Raw genomic sequence first — 18,249 nt, 5'->3', positions numbered from 1 at the left:
AGCTGAAAAAAAATTTGACTCTGGAAGATTATTAGACTCGAAAGCAGGTTTGAATCCAGATCAGACTCTATAACTAATAATCCTTTCACTGTTTTATGCCTCTACCCACAACAAATCCACTGCTTTATATAATAATATTACACTGCTAGTTTGGTATAAGAGAAAACGTCTAACAATCCATGCAACCCAAATGGGAAATGGTGGTGTCACTGCAGTTTGCATGCAAAGACTTGGGGCTACTGTTCAAATTTAAGCTTGACTAGGAAATCTCTTGAGTTCCCTTCCAACTATAAAATTTTGTCTATTCCATCTAGGAGATTCATGTATTTCAAGTTGCTTGAATTTATTGATAACCTCACTGTGCTCATACTCTTAAGTGATTTGTCCTAGCTCCTAGTCAAACCCAAGTCATCTGACTGTTAAGATCAGTCCTCTTTTGAATATATTAGATTGCCTGTCTCAGCTTTTCTGGGGAAGGTTTTGAGCCTCCTCAACTTTACACTGTTTTCTTTTGTTCTCTAGGACCCAAGCCGGAGCAAGGCCCCACACTGCAGGGCCTCCCCATCAGGCCATCATTTCTCCCCTTCTACCTTCTCTGCATTCGAGATTGGGAGCCAAAAGAGGCCAGGCCCAGTTGGGGCCCATTCTTGCTCCTTCCAACCTGTCACTTGGCAGCCTCGCCGTCCCTGGAAAGTGTGTGGGCTTCCCCCAAAAAGCTTCCCCTTCCTGTCCAGGGCCCAGCTGCTCATCCACTTCAGTCATCTCTGAATCCTTGAGACCCAGAGGCACAGAGCACAGTCCTTAGGAGTAAAAGGACTGAGGAGTGAAGAAGGTGACTGTAGGAGAGGAGCTAGTGGGCATTCTCCAGAATCAAAAATCATCTTTGGAGATGAGCTCAACAAAGCCCTCCCCAAAGGAGACCCTCATGGAAACACCTCAGGGTCTGAACCCCAAAGAAACACTCTGGAGACCAAATTCAGTAGGGGAGGCCACCCCCAAAGAGACCCCCACAGAGATGTCCTACTTAGAGACTCCAACAGAAGAGACCAGTCCATTGGAGTCCATGAAAACAGTCGAGGAAAAGACCTTCCCAGATGAATCCCTAGAAGATAGAACCAAAGAAACTCCCTCAGAAATTCCCAGAGAAACACAAGTAGAAATTCCAGCAGGAGAAACTCTATCAGAGACACTGTCCTGGGAGTCCCTGCTAGAGGTACCTTTATCAGGATCAGTTCTACCAGAGATGCTAACAGAAAATCCCATTGGGGAATCTCCCTCCAGGAACCCAAAGGGAGAATCTTCCTTGAAGATGCTGGAAGAAGAGACCATCTCCAAAGAGAACCTTGAAGGAAAACCCTCAGGAGATCCCCTCCATATGCAGCCTGCTCCAGAAGAGCCACCTCTTGAGGGCCCCTTCTCCAAAATACCCCCACCTTTGCACACCTTATGTGTGAACCACTTGAACCCGCAGTTCTCAGGAGCAGTCCTCTCCTGCCTGCTGAGGGATATGTTTGAGCGTCTGCACCTTCCACTGGAGCGGGAGGACATCAAGGTGATAAAGAAACATCGTCGTGCCCATGCCCTGATACAGGTGCCCACCTCAGTGGCTTCCAGTACTGTAGCCCAGCAACTGCAGCAGGCTGCTGAGGACCATTTGCTTCTGAAGGACCTCGTGGCAAGGGGCAAGGTGCTGGCAGTGAGCGAAGGCCCACGGATCCTCTTCAGCAGAGAGGTAGGATGGGCAGGGCAGGGCCAGGGTGGGGTTGGGGGTGAACACAACCTCCATCTGCAGCATCTGTATTGGCATCTGAAAGGTGCTCCAGGATGCATCTTGAAAAAAATCTCAACCCTAGCCCTTGCAATGCTGTGAAAAAACAATTACTAGGGACAGTTCTGTAAATCATGATAGACTTTAACAAAGGCTTGAGAGGGGCCGCTAGGTGGCGCAGTGGATAAAGCACCGGCCCTGGAGTCAGGAGTACTTGGGTTCAAATCCAGTCTCAGACACTTCATAATTACCTAGCCATGTGGCCTTGGGCAAGCCACTTAACCCCATTTGCCTTGCAAAAACCTAAAAAACCAAACAAACAAAACAAAGGCTGGAGACCTTGGTGAACCATGAGGAAAAAAGACTCCTCCTAGAATGTGGACTATTGTATAATCACAGGACCCAGTTCCCCTGAGTGGACACCCCCATCCTACCTTAATTGACTGACTGAACAGCTGCTAGACTGGCTGTCAGTTGGAATGGGGGGGCGGGGCATTCTTCACTTCCTTCTAGGCTCTCACCTTAACTCCTCTGGTCTATTCCCAGTCACCCCATCTTTGGAGAGAGAGGAGTGTAGATAGAGGGGGAGTAGGTCAGGGGCTGAGCCATCAGAACACTTCTAAGAGCCTGGGGTTCACATCAGGTAATATATCTGAGTTGTACCCAACCTGTCAATATCCTAAAAGCAGAGACTAATGGGAAAGGGAGAGGAGAGAGGAAGGTTCAGCCATGAAATGGGAAAAGAAAAAGCAGTACCTGGGAAGAGGGCATAGCAGGGCAGATGGGATGGAATCAGATTTCTTTTTTTTTTAAGTTTTGGTTTTTTTTGCAAGGCAAATGGGGGTTAAGTGGCTTGCCCGAGACCACACAGCTAGTGGAATCAGATTTCAAAGGAAAACTCAGTACTAAGGGTAGAATTTCAATCAGCTAGACGGTAGTGAAAAGGCCAGGAAACAATAGAAGAGTCAAATAGATGAATGGTTGTCACATAAAAGGATTAGACTTGTTGAGTCCCACCAGGATGGCCTAGAAGAGTAATGAGTATAAAGCACTGAGAAACAGATTTTTGGTCCAATGTAAAGAAAAATTTCATAAAATCATATCTCAGAATTGGAACAATCCTCACAGACCCTCTACTTCCAGTCACATATGAAGGAGAATAAGCAGCCATCCAGCCACAGCTAAATGGGAGTGTCCACTGACTCCCAAAGTTAGCCCACTCCTATTTTGGGAAAGCTGTGCTTGGAGGTTTTTCTTACAATGGGTCTGTATCTTCATTTTTTAGCAGCTTCTATCCACACTTATAATTCCTTTCAAGTCAGAGCTTGGTAGGTCAGTTATAAACTCCTAGCATTCCCTAATTCTGTCCTCTGAAAATTTCCAGGCTTGAAAGATTCAGCCTTTGAGCTTTTTTTATAAGACTCCTTAGTGTGAGAGATCTGAGACAAGAGTGATCAAAGGTAGTTCTCATTATCACCTAATCTGGGACCATAGGGGAAATGGGGTAAAGACCTGTGAGTCTTGTTGGTGTCAGAAGAGGGACTTAAAACACCTGATCCAAGAACAGGTGTTGGCAGTCTACTACCCATTCTATTACCCATTCAGTGGGCACTGGCCTCTTGAAGCCAATGCCTAGGAGAGCCCTTTCTATAACAGTCTCAAGAAGTTGGCAGAGGAACCACATCTAGACTAAAACTCCAGGAAATGATCACCCAGGTTTTGCTTTGAGAACTCTAAGGAGAAGACTCCTGCTGTCTCCTGGATTGGACCATTCCATTTTGGGATAGTTTGAAGTTAAAAGATTTTTCCTTAGATGAAGTCTAAGTGAAAATAGTGACCACTAAAATTTCCATAGTGCTTTAAGATTACAAACCACTCTATGTGTATCTTCTCATTTGACTATCATAAAAAAACAAAACAAAACTCTGGGATATTCAAAAAATGCCAAGGAAGCTGCAGTCTAGAGAGTGGCAAATGTCTTTTCGTTCATCATACAAGGTTCTAAGTCAGCATTTAAACTTAGTTCTCTCTGGGTCTCAGAAGGTGAGGAGTGTCCACTGCAGTAAACAACCTCAATACACTCACCTACTTAGGAAGCTTTTTGGACTCAAAGATACATACTGGCATATTTTCAGCTCTCCAACTTTGGATTAATGATCAGATGCCTAAAGGCAGGACAGGCTGCCTCAGGACACAGAAAATCCCCATCCCAGAGATCTTTAAACAGGTCAAAGGACCATTCTGGATCATTTTGGGACACTTTAGAGAGAATTCCTTCTTTGGGGGAAGGGGGAAAAAATTGGAATAGAAACCCTGAGATTCCAAAATTCTGTGAAGCATTGTAGGGGTTTGTACTCATTTCAGAAGTGTGAGATTGTTATTTATAACCAAGAAGGTCATCCTGGCTTTCAGATATTCTCTCATCCCACCTGGGGAAAAGCAATGACCCAGACCTGAAGGGTATTTTAAGAGTAGATTCAATTAAATGGAAGCTGCTATAACATAAATTTTGGTTTGATGCAAGGAAAAACTTCCCAACAGAGCTGTCTTACAGTGGAGTGGACTTCCTTGGGAAGTAGTGAGTTTTACCATCCAAGTCCCAAAGAGTCCCATTTGAGTCATCTCCTTTCTTCCTTTCTGGGGGTGTAAGAGCCTAAGAAAGAGATTCATAGTTTCATACTGGATCTAAACACCCCCATTCACTTCCCTTCCTTTGTGAAGGAACCCAGTGGCTTAATTTCCAAGAGACCTTAACCTAGTCTAATCCAAGTTGGGATTCTACTAATAGACCAAGGATAGCTTGCCTTCTCCCAACCTCCCACTCCCACATGTCCCACGGTTGCAGAAGCTGGACCCCTTCGCCAAGGAGGCCCTTCATGTGTAGGAAAATTCTAATAGTGGAGCTGTCCCTACTCACTGTTCAAGGAACAGGCCTGGGTAGTGACCAGAAACTTCCTCTAGAATCTAAAGAGGGGAAGAAATAAGCCTTATCCCAGAAATATTTCTGGCAGCTAAGCCCCTCCCTGCATGCTATGGAGAATGGGAACTCCCTGCTTTTTCCCAGGCCCCCTTCCCCTCCTGTCCCTCCAGAGCTACGAGTCCACAGATGATGGCAGCACCCACAACTATGACTCTTACGAACTCAACCACTACTATGCCTTCCGACCAGTCCCAGTCCAGCCCAGCTCTGGGTTTCCAACAGACTGGCCCTCCGCCACCACAGTCAGCATCCTACCTTACAGGGGCTCCCGACCCCACTCTCCACATTTGCCCTATGCTGCTCAATCAGACAGCGCCATCACAAACCAGGAAATTATAGGACAGGAGAAGCTCTTCTACGGGACCTTGCTCGGTAATGAAACTCGTAACATGGAGTTCAAGCGTGGGGGTGGTGAATACCTGAACCTGGCCCTGAAGCATCACGTCCGCCGCTATGTCTGCGCCTTCCTCAACAGTGAGGGCGGCAGTCTCTTTGTGGGCATTGAGGACAATGGACTTGTGCGTGGTATCCACTGCAGCCACCGAGAGGAGGACCGAGTGCGGGTAATGGTGGACTCCATCTTGCAGAGATTCAAGCCCCAGGTGTTTCCCAATGCCTATACACTCACATTCATTCCAGTGCTAAAGGTAGGGGGCAGCAACAACCACCTGCTCAAGGTGATCCGCCTCACAGTGCACAGGCCCAAGCCCCTCTCAGAACCACTGCTCTATGAGACTGACCTGGGGGAAGTGTTCCTGCGACGAGATGGCAGCACCCAAGGTCCGCTTTCTGGCAGTGCCATTCAGGAGTGGTGCAGGCAGGTAACTCTGGTGGCCTGGCCCTGGACATCCTAGGGTCATAAGGTCTTAGAGCTAGTTGGGACCTTAGTCCAAACTCATTTGACAGATGAAGAAGCTAAGGCCCAGAGAGGAGAAGGGATTTATGCAAGGTCACTTAGGCATCTAGAGCTGAGATTCAAACTTAGGTCCTGTGACTCTAGTCCCCTTAGAGGACACCTAAAATGTCTGCCTTCCCAGGCCCAATGACCAATATTAGCCTGGGTGTTCAATTCAATATTTATGATGTGCTTTATCTGCCCAGCAGTGGGAGAGAAATTTATCAACAATAAGGCCTACCAGCATAGTTATGATATAACCTACATACACAGAGAATTCTGAATACATAATACAGGTAAACTGGCCCTTGGGTGCAAGTCAAGGGCTCTCTGTATCCAAAGGGAGAAGATGGTTTCTAACTAGAATAGTCAGGGAACCTGTCCTAGAGAAGGAAGTCTTTTAAGGGCAGCATGTAAGTAATAAGCCAAGGCTTCAGCTTTAGGGCCTACACAGGGTTAGGTCATGGAGATAATTCTGGCCTGGGCATCAGAAGATCCCACTATACATCCTGATGGCTGTCCGTGTGACCTTGAGTAAGTCCCTTCCCTCTCAGTGGACCTAAGTCTTTCTGTTTATAACATGAGGTTCAAGTAGAAGATAAAAGGGAGTGCTTAATACTTGGAAGGATGGACTTTGCAAGGTAGAAATTGGGTGGGAGTTGAGGGAAGTGACCAGGAAAGTTGTGGGGAGAAAATCATTCCAGTATGGGAGAAAGCCTGAAAATAGGTATAAAGTCTGGTGAGAGCAGGGCAAGCACAGTGAATGGAGCATAAGTCCATTTTGGTTGGAATATAACAGCAAACCTGCTAAAGGGGGTTAAAAAGATATGGTTGAAGGCAGAGATTGGAAGCAGACTGTGCAGAGCCTAGAGTGCTGAGATCAGCAGCATAGGCAATAGGGAGTCACTAAGTTCCAGAGAGGGATGACTGAGCAGTGGTCACGACTAGTGGTCGAGTGAATAGTGAAACCTGTGAAGGATTGAAGGGGAAAGAAAGGAGAGGTGGAGGCAGAAAAGGTAGAGCCTTTGGCTGAAGCAAGGAAGGGAAACTGCCAGTCCAGGCATGAAGAGAAGACAGGGCCTCCCACCATTATTGTTAGCAGACTGGCAGTGGGAGTGAAGAGTTCAAGATAGGCCTGTGCTCCCTGGCTGCTGGTCCCTAACTGACTTGTGTATCCTCAGAACTGGGTCGCAAAGCTGAAGAAGCTGAAAACAAGGGTCAGTATCCTGACCATGGAGAAGGAGCATCTCCAGGAACAGCTGAAACAGGGCCTGTGCCAACAGCTGTGCCAGCAGCAGTCCTCCTGCATCTGCTGCATCATGTGACAGGCCTTGCCACCTTCACCCCAAAGGCTGTGGCCACAACAAACTGAATCATACATGTCTTCCAAAAGGGCACTTTCTACTTGAGCTCCGACTCATGATCAGGCCCCTCAGGGGGGCAAGCCCCTAGGCAGGCTCCCCCACTGGCCCCTCCAGATGGTTCTCAGCTATTTGAAACCAGCGCTGGTGAAGTGATGTACCGGGGCAGACACAGGTCGGGGGGGCACGGAAAAGTCACTTTTAAAATGACTCATTATCAATCCTCCACTTCAGGGGAAACTTCTCCCAGCCTCAGCTCTGAGAAAGCTGGTACTGCCTGCCAATTTTCCTTCATCTTCAAGCAACACCATCGGGATCCTGGAGTCCCCTGAGGGAGGAAGCTAGGAAGCTAGCAAGCAAGGATAGTTCTGTCCATGAATCACTTTTGCTTTCATGTGATAGCCATCATTAACCTGCTCCCTACACAGGCCTGCTGGGAAATGTTCTTTGCAAAGCTCTTTAATAAAGTCAGTGATATCTGGGTCAGCAATGGTCATGACTTCAATGGCGGCTGAACTGGGTCCTAGGTCTAGGGCCACAGGGCAGACTCGGAACTCAGCCACCAGCTCTACCTAAGCAGGAGAAAGGATGATACTGTCTTGTGATGGTCAGAATTCCCAAGGAAGATTCATTTAGGTATAGTTGACCCTTCTGAACTCAAAAAAATCAGACTCAGTATCATGCCTCTTAAATGGAAAGGCCAGTTATGAGTCCCCTCAGCAAACATTTACTACATATCTTAGCTGCCCAGGAAATTAGTTCATGACTGTCCTAGCAAAATTTAGATATGATACTGTCCTCATGGATCTCCCAGGCTGATGGGGGTTGGAGGAGGGGTGGAAGATCAAAACATCACCTAAAAGAGAGGCACAAAGTTGAGTGGAGGCTGAAAATGGAGTCAGGCAAGACATAGGAAACAATATAAACCAAACCACAGGATGGAGATCATGGCGCACACTGGGCAAGTGAGTGATCCAAGTTAACCAAAAAGGAAGGTGTGGAGAAGGGGAGGGTCAGTCACTTCAGATTTTGGAAGGCTTTTAATATCTGACAGAAAAAGCTTTATAGAAAGGACAACTACAACAGATTCTTGAGTCAAGGAACAACACAATTAAATGTGAAAGAAAAATTATTCTGATTATAAAGTGACTATTGTAAAAAGTTCACATCAGCAGCAAAATGGGACCTTGTACTAAGGGTGGCTGAAGCAAGGAAGGGAAACTGCCAAATCCAGATAACTGGTAAGAAGTGGTTGGGCAGAGGTAGAGGAAAGATTTTAAACAGGAGCCTGAATGAACAGATTTTGGGGAAAAGATGAGTACGGTTCTGGACATGAGTTTGAGGTGCTGGCTTGGAATCCAGGTGGAATTGTCCTAAAAGCAAATAAAAATCAATACAGGGCTAACATATCTGAAGTGACAGGATTGAAATGGCTAAGGTCAGATCTTTCACTAAAGAGCACCTATTAGGAAATCCATATGAAGCCTGTAGAGGGGAGGGAGAAGTGGTCAGAGAGGAGCCAAGGGGAAAAAGGCATTTATGCGAAGATGCCAGAGATGCAGACAATGAAGAATGAAAAAAAAATATTGAATTTGACAACTAGGAGTGTCATCATTGGAGATCCTGGGAGGGGGGGAGGCAAACCCTTGGCAAAGAATTGAAGGAAAAATGAGAACTAAGAATTTGTTATTCCCTTATTTCAGAAGGTCCACCTCTGATCACATTGAGGTTTTCTTGGCAAAGTGGTTTGCCATTTCCTTCTCCAGCACATTTCACATGAGGAAACTGAGGCAAACAAGGTTAAGTGAGTAGCTCAGGATCACACAGCTAAAGTATTTCAGGCTGGATTAGAAGTCAGGTCTTCCTGAGTCCACTGCAACCCAGTAGCTGTTAAATAAAAATACTGGATAGGAAACTTGTTTCAAGTTTAGTCATGAAGAAGACAAAGGTAGGCTATTCAAAGGAAGACCTTCCTAGAATGGAAAGGTTTGAGAATGCATTTGTAGGTAGATGGCAAAGGGTCAGTGGAAAAAGAAGTTTCCTGAGATGATTTGACCCTCAAAGTGGAAGGGAATGGGATTAAAGGCCCAAATACAGGAATTCAATGCCGAGAATGAAATGATAAAGAGTAATGGTGATGTTACACTCTAAAGAAATGGGAGTTGAGGAAGTGTACATCTGCTTCCTAAAGATCAAGGTCAAAGTCATTTACTATAAAGGTGGATGTGTGTTAGGCAAGAATATATAACACTATAACAATTATATAACAGGTAATGTGGGGAATGTCATAGGGGGAAGAAGGACCAAACAGGATCTGGTGATGGGGTGGAACAACAGAAAGGGTATATTGGCTTTGCAGTCAAAAGACCTAGATTCAAATCCTAATTCTGACCTGTGACCTTGCAAGTCATAACCTCACTGGGCCCAAGCTTCCTTTCTTTTAAAGAAAGTTGGATTAAATGACCTCTAAGGCCCTTTTAGCTTTAGAACCATGATCTATGGAACAGCATAGGGTTACATCTCTTAGAATCTCTTGGGCAGCAAGTCTCCATGGCACATCCAACTAGAGAATCATCCAAGTTCATTTGAAGACTTTTCACCTCCAGTGATGAGGGACTAACCACATTTGAACAAGGCCTCATCACTTCACTTTTCACCTGGACTATCTGATATCTCTGCTCTGATCTGCTCTCTACTCGGCTAGCTGTCCAAGTGATTTCCCTAAAGCACGGATCTAACCATGTTGTTATCCTACTGGCTCAGTGACTGCGTTCTTTTGCAATTATTTAGAGCCCTCCATAACCTGGTTCCAACCTGTTTTACTAGCCTTTATCTATTCTATTCTTCATCTACCAAATCTTCACAGATGCCATGCCACATTTCTGTCTCTGCACTAGCTGTGTGTCCCACAGGCTGAGATGCTCTCCCTGAACAACCTTGTACTTCTTAAAAGTCTCACTTTCTCTCCTAATTCAGTTAAAGGCCCTGCTTTTTTCAGGAAGTCTTTCCTGATTGCTCCTTCCCCTCCTCATTCCACCCCACCCCACCCCATTAAACATTACTCTACAGTATATACTTGTTTATGTATGTATGCTAGTTTGCTGAAAATAATGTGAGCTCCATAGGGGAGAGGCCACTACACTCTTTATCTTTGTATTTTCTGTACTTTAAACAGCAGCTTAATAAATGTTGAAGTCTTCTGAGCCAAAATTTGCCTCTACAATTTTCACCCATTCTTCCCAGTGGGACCGAGATCATAACCCCCTCCCCCTTCCCCCTGCCACCCCAAGTGTCAAATACTTTCCTGGGAAGGAGAAGTCTCTTCTCTGTCTAGTCAGTCACATATACTCCCTAATACCTCGTGAATAATTCAGTCTTAGAAGCCCCAGACATGTGTACAAAGACTAATAACAGTAGCTTATGGGCATGTACATAGATACTTGGTGAGGTAAAGTAAAAGATAATCATTAGGGGCGGCTAGGTGGCATAGCAGATAAAGCACTGGCCCTCAGGAGTACCTGGGTTCAAATCCGGTCTCAGACACTTAATAATTACCTAGTTGTGTGGCCTTGGGCAAGCCACTTAACCCCATTTGCCTTACAAAAAAACCTAAAAAAAAATTTAAAAAAAAAGATAATCATTGAAGACACAAGACAAAAAAAACTGGGTAGTTTTGGTTTTATTCCAGTGACAAAATACACAAAGTCTGGCTAGAGGACTATGGGAAGGCAGCTCCATCCCTAGTTACAGCACATAAGAAAATAGCATCTTACACTTGCATTAACACCATTTGGGAAGAGCTCCCCCCCACTTTTTAAAAAGGCAAAGCTTGTCCCCCTCCTCCAAAGACCTGAGAGGCAACTCCATGTTCCTTATAAAAGCCACCCCTTGATGCAAGGAGGACTACCTGGTCTTGGAGGTAGGTTGGAACAGGCAGCCCAAAGCTTGGGGGTGGATAGCATTTCACATGATTTCACACCAAGTACACATTAGGCCCACAGGTGGGGCTGATCCCCATCCCAGCTCAGATCACAATTCTTCCTTGGATTTCTCCTCTCTTGGTGGCATGATATAGTCTCAAGACACCTGAACTATATCACAAAGCATAGTTTTCAAATGGCCCTGTGTTCTGTGCCATCTGGAGACTAGAAGGCTGGGCATGCAAGACCTACCTATCCACATCTCCACTGGCAGAAGGAGAAAGGATAGTACTCTTTCAAGCAAAGGGCTACCTAAGCCAACCCTGCCACCCATTGCCTCTGAAGCTTTCCTTCTGTTTCCTCCCTAGGAACCCCAACATACTCATTAGGGCCTGGGAATGGGGCAATGCTTTACAGAAGAGGGAGAAGGGGAACATCCAAGTCTACATGATGGGACATGCAATAACTGACAAAGTTTGGGATATTTCCCCCCCCGTAATAAAATAATTTTAATTAAAAAACATAAATGCTGAAAGTGAATTCAAGGCTGTTAAGTCCATCAGTCCAATGGCTCTTGTGGCAGAGTTGTCCCTGGATAAAGAGAAAAGACATTTTAGTCATTTTGTGATATGGCCTAGGTATGGAACAGGTGTGAGGGATAACCTCTAGTATGGTACAGGCTGTACCACCTCTTCTCCTGTGGTATGCTCCCCCCCAAATATTATTAGCAACACATCTGAAATTCAGGCCCTAGTTCAAAAAAGACTGGATCTATAATGCTCAAGGGAATGAGCCTGAAACATCTGTGAACCTAGTCTAAAAGTTCCCAAGCAGAGCATCCCTGAAAGAAGCCACTGAACTGTCTGAACACTCAGGAACATAATTCTGTTCACTGCTTCAGTTCTTATCTCTTCCTCCCTAGAAGATAGTCTTATTTGTCCCAAAGCCATTTCAAGGCTCCAAGGCTCTATCATGTGAAAGGTTCTCTCTGAGCTCATTTCCTTATCTGTAATATGATGACATGACACAGAACCAGCTGTCCAAGGTCCTTTTCTAGTTCTAATATTCTAAGATTCAACTATTAACCTTTGTACTTAAGAATATTATAGGCAAAGTAAAGCAAAAGATACCAAAATTCAGAAGCAAGACCAATAGATACACTCTCCATACACCACATTGAGAACATGTAAGCAGTTCTAGCAAAAATAGTCTACTTACTTGGGTCCTCTGGCTAAGGAGTCACTTTTAACCCTAAATTCCCTTTTTTATAATTGTTATCTGTGGTTCCCACATATATACACAAAATTGCTGGCTACTCATTCCAAGCATAAATGAATAGTTTCCCAGATGTCCACCCCAGGTCCAGCACTTTTTATTGACCATCAGTGGCTTCCTTGGCCAAAGCCCAAGCAACAACAAGTCTGAAAGATGCTTATGTTACAAATAAATCCTTGGCTACCACAGCTTATAACTCAACAAATACCAAAAGAAAACTGAGGTGATGGATTCAAAGTCTGCTGTTGACCCATTTCTTTAGTGTGACTACTCAAGAGGGGAAATTGTCTGAGGGCCTTTGAAACAAAGATATTTTCCTCCACGAATGTCAGACTATTCAGACTATCAATTCCAATCATCATTAGAGAAAAATTGAAAGTTACTTGAGTCAAGTAGTAAGGCCTTGAGAGTTCCAATCTCCTAGGCCAGGGTCAACAAACCTGGATCACAATAAGTTTTTGTACCAGTTGAGAGTTAATGATTTTATATTTTACAATAGAATAAAACTTGATTCAAAATAAAAGTTATTCTTAGCCTATAGGCTCTAATTTGCCAACCCCTATAATCTGAAGAATGAGTTCAAATCCAGCCTCTTCCTACCTATGTGACTCTGGGCAAAACATTTCATCTGTCCATATCTTAATTTCCTCATCTGTAAAATAGAGATAAAATTTGGAACTAACTTTCTCACAAGGCTACTGTGAGAGATAGGCTTGGTAACAACTAGGCTAGGATGGTTAGGTTGGTTCCTGTCTTTGTTATTGAAGACAAAAAATGACATCACTATGTTAGAGGAAAGTCAGTGTCTGATTGTGGTTGATCAGACCAATATTGGACAAAGTCAACAAAGAACTGCCTGACACCCTCACAATCAAGTTTTTGTAGTTTTGTGCTAACTCTGATTTTCCAGGAGGTATGGAAAGAGGCATGAAAGACTTAGTTGCTTCCTTGTGCCTCCAGCAGGCATATCTCTACTGAGGTGCATGAAGTAAACCTCAATGCCTTCGTAACATCTGTACAGGAAAAAGATGTGATGGTTTGATTGTGATCCCTAGGGCCTTCTCACCCAAGGGATGCCCAGCACTATCCTGTGGCATCAGGTCTTTATACAAACCCAACTAAGCAAATCAGCATTATTAATGGACATTACCAGGCATCAATCATGATTTATTGATGGAAACTTCAACTCGGTGATTTCAGAGTCAGGGGAGCTGCTCCCACTCCGGTCACTGTAGGTGTCCCTGCAGAAACCAGAGAATTCTATTAAAGATCTCCTACAAAAAGGCTCCTAATCTCCTTTCTTCTTTCCCAGGGCTAAGGACTGAAATACTGAAAAATAACTACCAGAGTAGAACTTCAAATAATCCTAGAAGGGGTAGAGAAGTAGAGAACAAAACAATTTGTTTTTTTTTTTGTAACCACTCTTTGTCTTTAATACTACTTTATTAAATTGTAAGGATTCTATGAAAGATCTACAATCCACCTTGCCGCAGTTGTTCAGGGCTGACAGCTACCTCTATTGGTAGACCTCGCGTCCCTGTTCATATCCTTGCTTTGCTTCCTATGGCACATGCCTTTAAGATTTTGGGGCAAGAATATTATCAGAGAAAATATGACTTAAGGAAAGTAACCTCTGCTCTCAAAAATTTCAGCTAATTCTGTTGTTGTCCAGCTGATAACACAAGACCAATCTTTGCCACTTAACAGCTATGCAGCCTTAGTTTTCATCCCTATAAAAATAAGGGATGTATGAAGATTTTTATATTCTGGTTCCTTGTATCAATAAATCCTCCACAACTGTGAAGATCAAGGCATTCCAGGCCTATTTGCTCCATACAGCTGGTCCATCATGTCCCAAACATTGTGGCATACAGCAGAGACAACTAAGGGCTACAAGTCAAAGAGAAAAGTGTTGTACCAATGAAAACCAAAACTTGGATTAAGAAAAAAATCTAGATCATTTGAGGGGGAAAAACCACACAAAATTAGAAAGGCACCCATGAAAAGAATACATGAAAGTTCATGTGTTCCCTTTGGCTTGCCTTCTAAGATCATCATCAGCAAAGCACCAAAGACAAGCCCATAAGATTTCACACCTGGGAGAGAGTCTGCAGCCTTTCTGGAGATAGTGGGTGAGCTTTCCAGCAGAGGCCAATAAGAGACCAAAGTAAGGGGGTGACGGCTTGATGGGTCTGGACAAGAACTCAGGATGGTATTGAACGCCAACAAAAAATGGATGATCTGAAAAATAAATTTAAAAGGACTATTATGATGACAGTTGTCTAATGAATGACCAAGTATGGTTGAATCTACTTCCAGGCTGTCTTAATGTCCTCTTGACTCCCACTACCTGTGTGCTCATATTCACCAGGTTAAAACCTGGGCTATGGTCGATGCCTCCTGACTCAAAGCTCTAACCTTTCCAACCCATCCTTGGTAATCCTCCCAATGAGACTTGTATGAACTGATGAAGAGTGAAATGCCCTCCCACGAATGTTCATATTAATTCCCCTCCTTTGCATTTGAGCAGTGACATACAGAAGTTAGTAATTAAAGTTAAAATATTACACTTAAAAGAGAAGATGAACATAAAGGTAAGCAAAATCTTAAGAAATGGAAATTGAGGAAACAATAACACATCCTCTGAGGGTGATGAAAAAAAGAGGAAGAAAGTAAGGGAGCAATTGTTTAAGAACCAGAAAAACAATTTACACAGTATCTAATCAACACCAACTAGCCCTTAGCTCAAAGGAACCAAGCAGCAGCACTGGCCACCTTAAGGAGCGCTTGATAGCCAAGGTGAGAACCTTGGACATGGCCAGTGTGCAGATTTCACTTCCTGCTCAGTGCCCTTAGCAGTCTAGTGCTTAGTCCCTCCTCTGAGGCCACTAGGGGAAGCCAGAGTTCAGAGCCTAGGACTTGATGCTACAAGACTCCTTCCAAATCTAGCCTCAGTCACATAACTGTGATCTTGGCCAAGTACTTGACCCTGTTTGCCTTAGTTTCTCATCTGTAAAATGAGTTGGAGGAGGAAATGCAAATCACACCAGTGTGTCTGCCAAGAAAATCCCAAACATTGTCAAAAAAAGTTGGGACACAACTGAACAATTCTTCTTCTACCTTTCCCATTTCAGCCAAATTGCTTTCAGATCTTGGTCAGCCATGCAATTGTGTCACCCCACTCCCCAACCCCTGCCAGTGCCTGAAAGGATCCCTTCCTCATATCAGCACCTGAACTCTTTCTTTTCCTTCCAGGCTTCTCCCTTAACAACTGAAAGTCTTCTTTCCTTCTTTCTTTCAACAAACTTACAGCACTTTTCTCGGATCACATTGCTGTATGTTTTACATTTCTCTTAACCCCATTTGATCGTAAGGTTCCTCAAGGACAGATTTTTTTTCAGGTTTGCATCTTTAGTTTTGAGTGCCTCACATGTGACAGAAAGTAATGGTTTTTAAAATGATTAACCCAGATCACACCTAGGGAAAAGGGAAAAGGTTAACCCCCCCCACGCCAAGTTTAATCTTCATTTGGACCTGGCTAGACTATTGAGGATTTTGGACTTTTATACTGAACTTTCCACAAATTTACACTGTTCTGAAGAAGGAGTATAAAAATGTGAGAAGTTAACAACACCACTTCCCCTAACCTCCTTTCTTGCCCTTCCCAGGGTAAGGATTGAAATATTGAAAAATAACTACAGGAGCAAAATTTCAAATAATCCTAGAAGGGGTAGAAAACAAAAGCATTTGTTTTTTAAACCCACTCTTTACTCTAGTAAATGCTAAGGAGTCTATGGAAGATTTTTCATTTTTATCTGATTATTTTTGCAAGTAATTAAGTTTCAGAGTGGTTAATATATATGGCAGAGCTTTTGCCTAGGAGACACAAAGCCCTACCTAGGTCCCAGTCCTTTCTTTGACATTTACTAGCCATGGGACCTTCCTGGCACCTAAGATTATAGAAAATGTACCAGCAGTCTGCAATGGTTAAAGAAATTATTTATTGGGAACTCCCTTCACAAATAAATTCACCAGTTTTATGATTTAAAAAAAAAACCGGGGTGGTTAGGTGGCACAGTGGATAGAGCACCGGCCTTGCAGTCAGGAGCCACCTGGGTTCAATTTTTTTTTTAATTTATTTTTATTAAAGATATTATCTGAGATTTACAATTTTCCCCCCAATCTTACTCGCCCCCCCACAGAAAGCAACCTGTCAGTCTTTACTTTGTTTCCACGTTGTACCTTGATCCAAACTGAGTGTGATGAGAGAGAAATCATATCCTTAAAGAAGAGATAAGAAGTCTAAGAAGTAACAAGATCAGACAATAAGATATCTGTTTTTTTTTCCTAAATTAAAGGGAATAATCCTTGAACTTTGTTCAAACTCCACAACTCCTTATCTGAATACAGATGGCACTCTCCTTTGCAGACAGCCCAAAATTATTCTCTGGGTTCAAATTTGACCTCAGACACTTAAACCCACTTGTTTAATTTTTGGGGTTTTTTTTTGCAAGGCAAATGGGGTTAAGTGGCTTGCCCAAGGCCACACAGCTAGGTAATTATTAAGTGTCTGAGGCTGGATTTGAACCCAGGTACTCCTGACTCCAGGGCCGGTGCTCTATCCACTGCGCCACCTAGCCGCCCCCTACTTGTTTAATTTTTAAAGATATTTTTGTTGAATCTGAAAGCTTATGAACCTGCCATTAATCCAAGTCCTTACCATCCAGTTCCACAATCTCCATTCGCTCTCCTTCAACATCTTGGCCCACAAACTTCAAGCCTTGTTCTTCCAAACACTTCTTTAAGACTGGATTCACCTGGGGGTACAGAATGCTCCATCAGTGACATGGTGCTTCTTGGAATACAGAAAGAAGGCTTCACAAACGCCAATGCATACCTCAAACCTGTGCCGATGTCTTTCCTCCAAGTGATCAGAATCCCCATACAGTTTTCCTAGAAAGGGAACAGAATGCAAGCTGTATTTTCACATTCTCCTGGAAGAACCTCAATTCCAGAATCAATTTATTCAGTCCTTTCGAGCTCATCATCTGGGTCTCCAAGAACATATACCCTTCAACAGCTAACAACACAAGAGCCAGGTCCAAGATTATATGACTTCTGCCAACTTTAGACCACTCACAGGATAAAGGCAACAAATAACTTATTCTCTAAATATAATGTTATTAAAACAAAAACCTCTTGCTTTGAGAGGGTGTCCCTGCAAGGCTGGTACAAGGCATCTGTCAAAGCTGACAGACATGTCATATTAAAGCCTGTGATGATAGGTGGGATTTGCTTATCTTTCTAGAGCCTGAAAGAAACTGAGCTAGGCAGGTAGTCATGGCAAACCCATCACTCTTCATTGATATGTGTCACTTTCCTGAGCTGTACAATTATCAAGACTCAACAGGACCCTAGCTAAGGACAAAAAGGAGCTGCATTTTTTCTCTAGACTGAAGAGGACAGAAGATATATTTTAGTCTGGTTTGATGAAACCACAGTCCAAACTTCATGCAAAGCATCAACAATCCTCTCCTCAAAACCATCACATTCAACAATTCAAAGAATCCCATTTCATCTTGGAATACACTCTAGTTGTGAGTTTTTATACTGAACCAAAATCTGCCTTCACATAATTTCCAGCAACTGTTCTTCCCAGCTCTCTTGCCACAAAGAACCAAGTCTCAGCAAGAAAAAAAAATTACATCAGAAAGAGCAGCAGATCTCTTAAGGCTCACAGTCCCTCAGCCCTACCCCAGCTTGTCTCAAGCTGAAGGTTCAGGTCAAAAGGAGAAGCAACTCTTACTCATAACTGAGTTCTTGGTTTGGAAGAGGGTCCTCCTCTTGCCAAGTCTCATGGTGCCACCCATTTGTCCAGGATTGTGTTCTGGCATGTCAATTACCTGTAAATTAGACAAAACAGAAGTTGCATGAGAATACAAAACATTAAGTGGCTATTTTCGTCCTTTCCTTCCTAGCACCTCTGACATTATAGTACTTTAGTGGAGGAAATAATTTGACTTGGTCACCAAAACTGATTCTCAAAACTT

The 18,249-nt window shown here is 43.7% G+C and overlaps 2 protein-coding genes across 4 annotated transcripts in view; one reads left to right on the top strand and one right to left on the bottom strand.

Annotated features, from left to right (window-relative positions):
- Window positions 1-626: 626 nt before the first annotated feature.
- On the top strand, window positions 627-7,327 carry SLFNL1 (schlafen like 1). Of its 2 annotated transcripts, none has more exons than XM_074217770.1 (3): window positions 627-1,732; window positions 4,859-5,569; window positions 6,825-7,327. In XM_074217770.1, the coding sequence occupies exons 1-3, from the start codon at window positions 890-892 to the stop codon at window positions 6,966-6,968; spliced, it is 1,698 nt and encodes a 565-aa protein (XP_074073871.1). In that variant the 5' UTR covers window positions 627-889; the 3' UTR covers window positions 6,969-7,327. The 2 variants fall into 2 exon arrangements, with proteins under 2 accessions (XP_074073871.1, XP_074073872.1); XM_074217771.1 differs by having other exon boundaries at window positions 4,859-5,565; window positions 6,825-6,936.
- A 3,341-nt stretch (window positions 7,328-10,668) lies between these two features.
- The window catches only part of CTPS1 (CTP synthase 1), a 39,877-nt gene continuing 32,296 nt past the window's right edge, over window positions 10,669-18,249 (bottom strand). For both annotated transcript variants that reach the window (XM_074217754.1, XM_074217755.1), the window contains exons 14-19: window positions 18,006-18,102; window positions 17,097-17,152; window positions 16,920-17,016; window positions 14,296-14,440; window positions 13,350-13,440; window positions 10,669-11,515 (exon numbers count right to left, since the gene is read on the bottom strand). In XM_074217754.1, coding sequence (XP_074073855.1) covers window positions 13,356-13,440; window positions 14,296-14,440; window positions 16,920-17,016; window positions 17,097-17,152; window positions 18,006-18,102 — 480 coding nt within the window. In that variant the 3' untranslated portion in view covers window positions 10,669-11,515; window positions 13,350-13,355. The remainder of the gene's footprint in view (window positions 11,516-13,349; window positions 13,441-14,295; window positions 14,441-16,919; window positions 17,017-17,096; window positions 17,153-18,005; window positions 18,103-18,249) is intronic.

This window comes from Macrotis lagotis, chromosome 1, assembly GCF_037893015.1.
Source record: "Macrotis lagotis isolate mMagLag1 chromosome 1, bilby.v1.9.chrom.fasta, whole genome shotgun sequence".
In the NCBI taxonomy this organism is placed as follows: domain Eukaryota; kingdom Metazoa; phylum Chordata; class Mammalia; order Peramelemorphia; family Peramelidae; genus Macrotis; species Macrotis lagotis.
The sequence above is the reverse complement of the archived record's forward strand: the minus strand, read 5'-3'. Positions and strand labels throughout refer to the sequence as shown.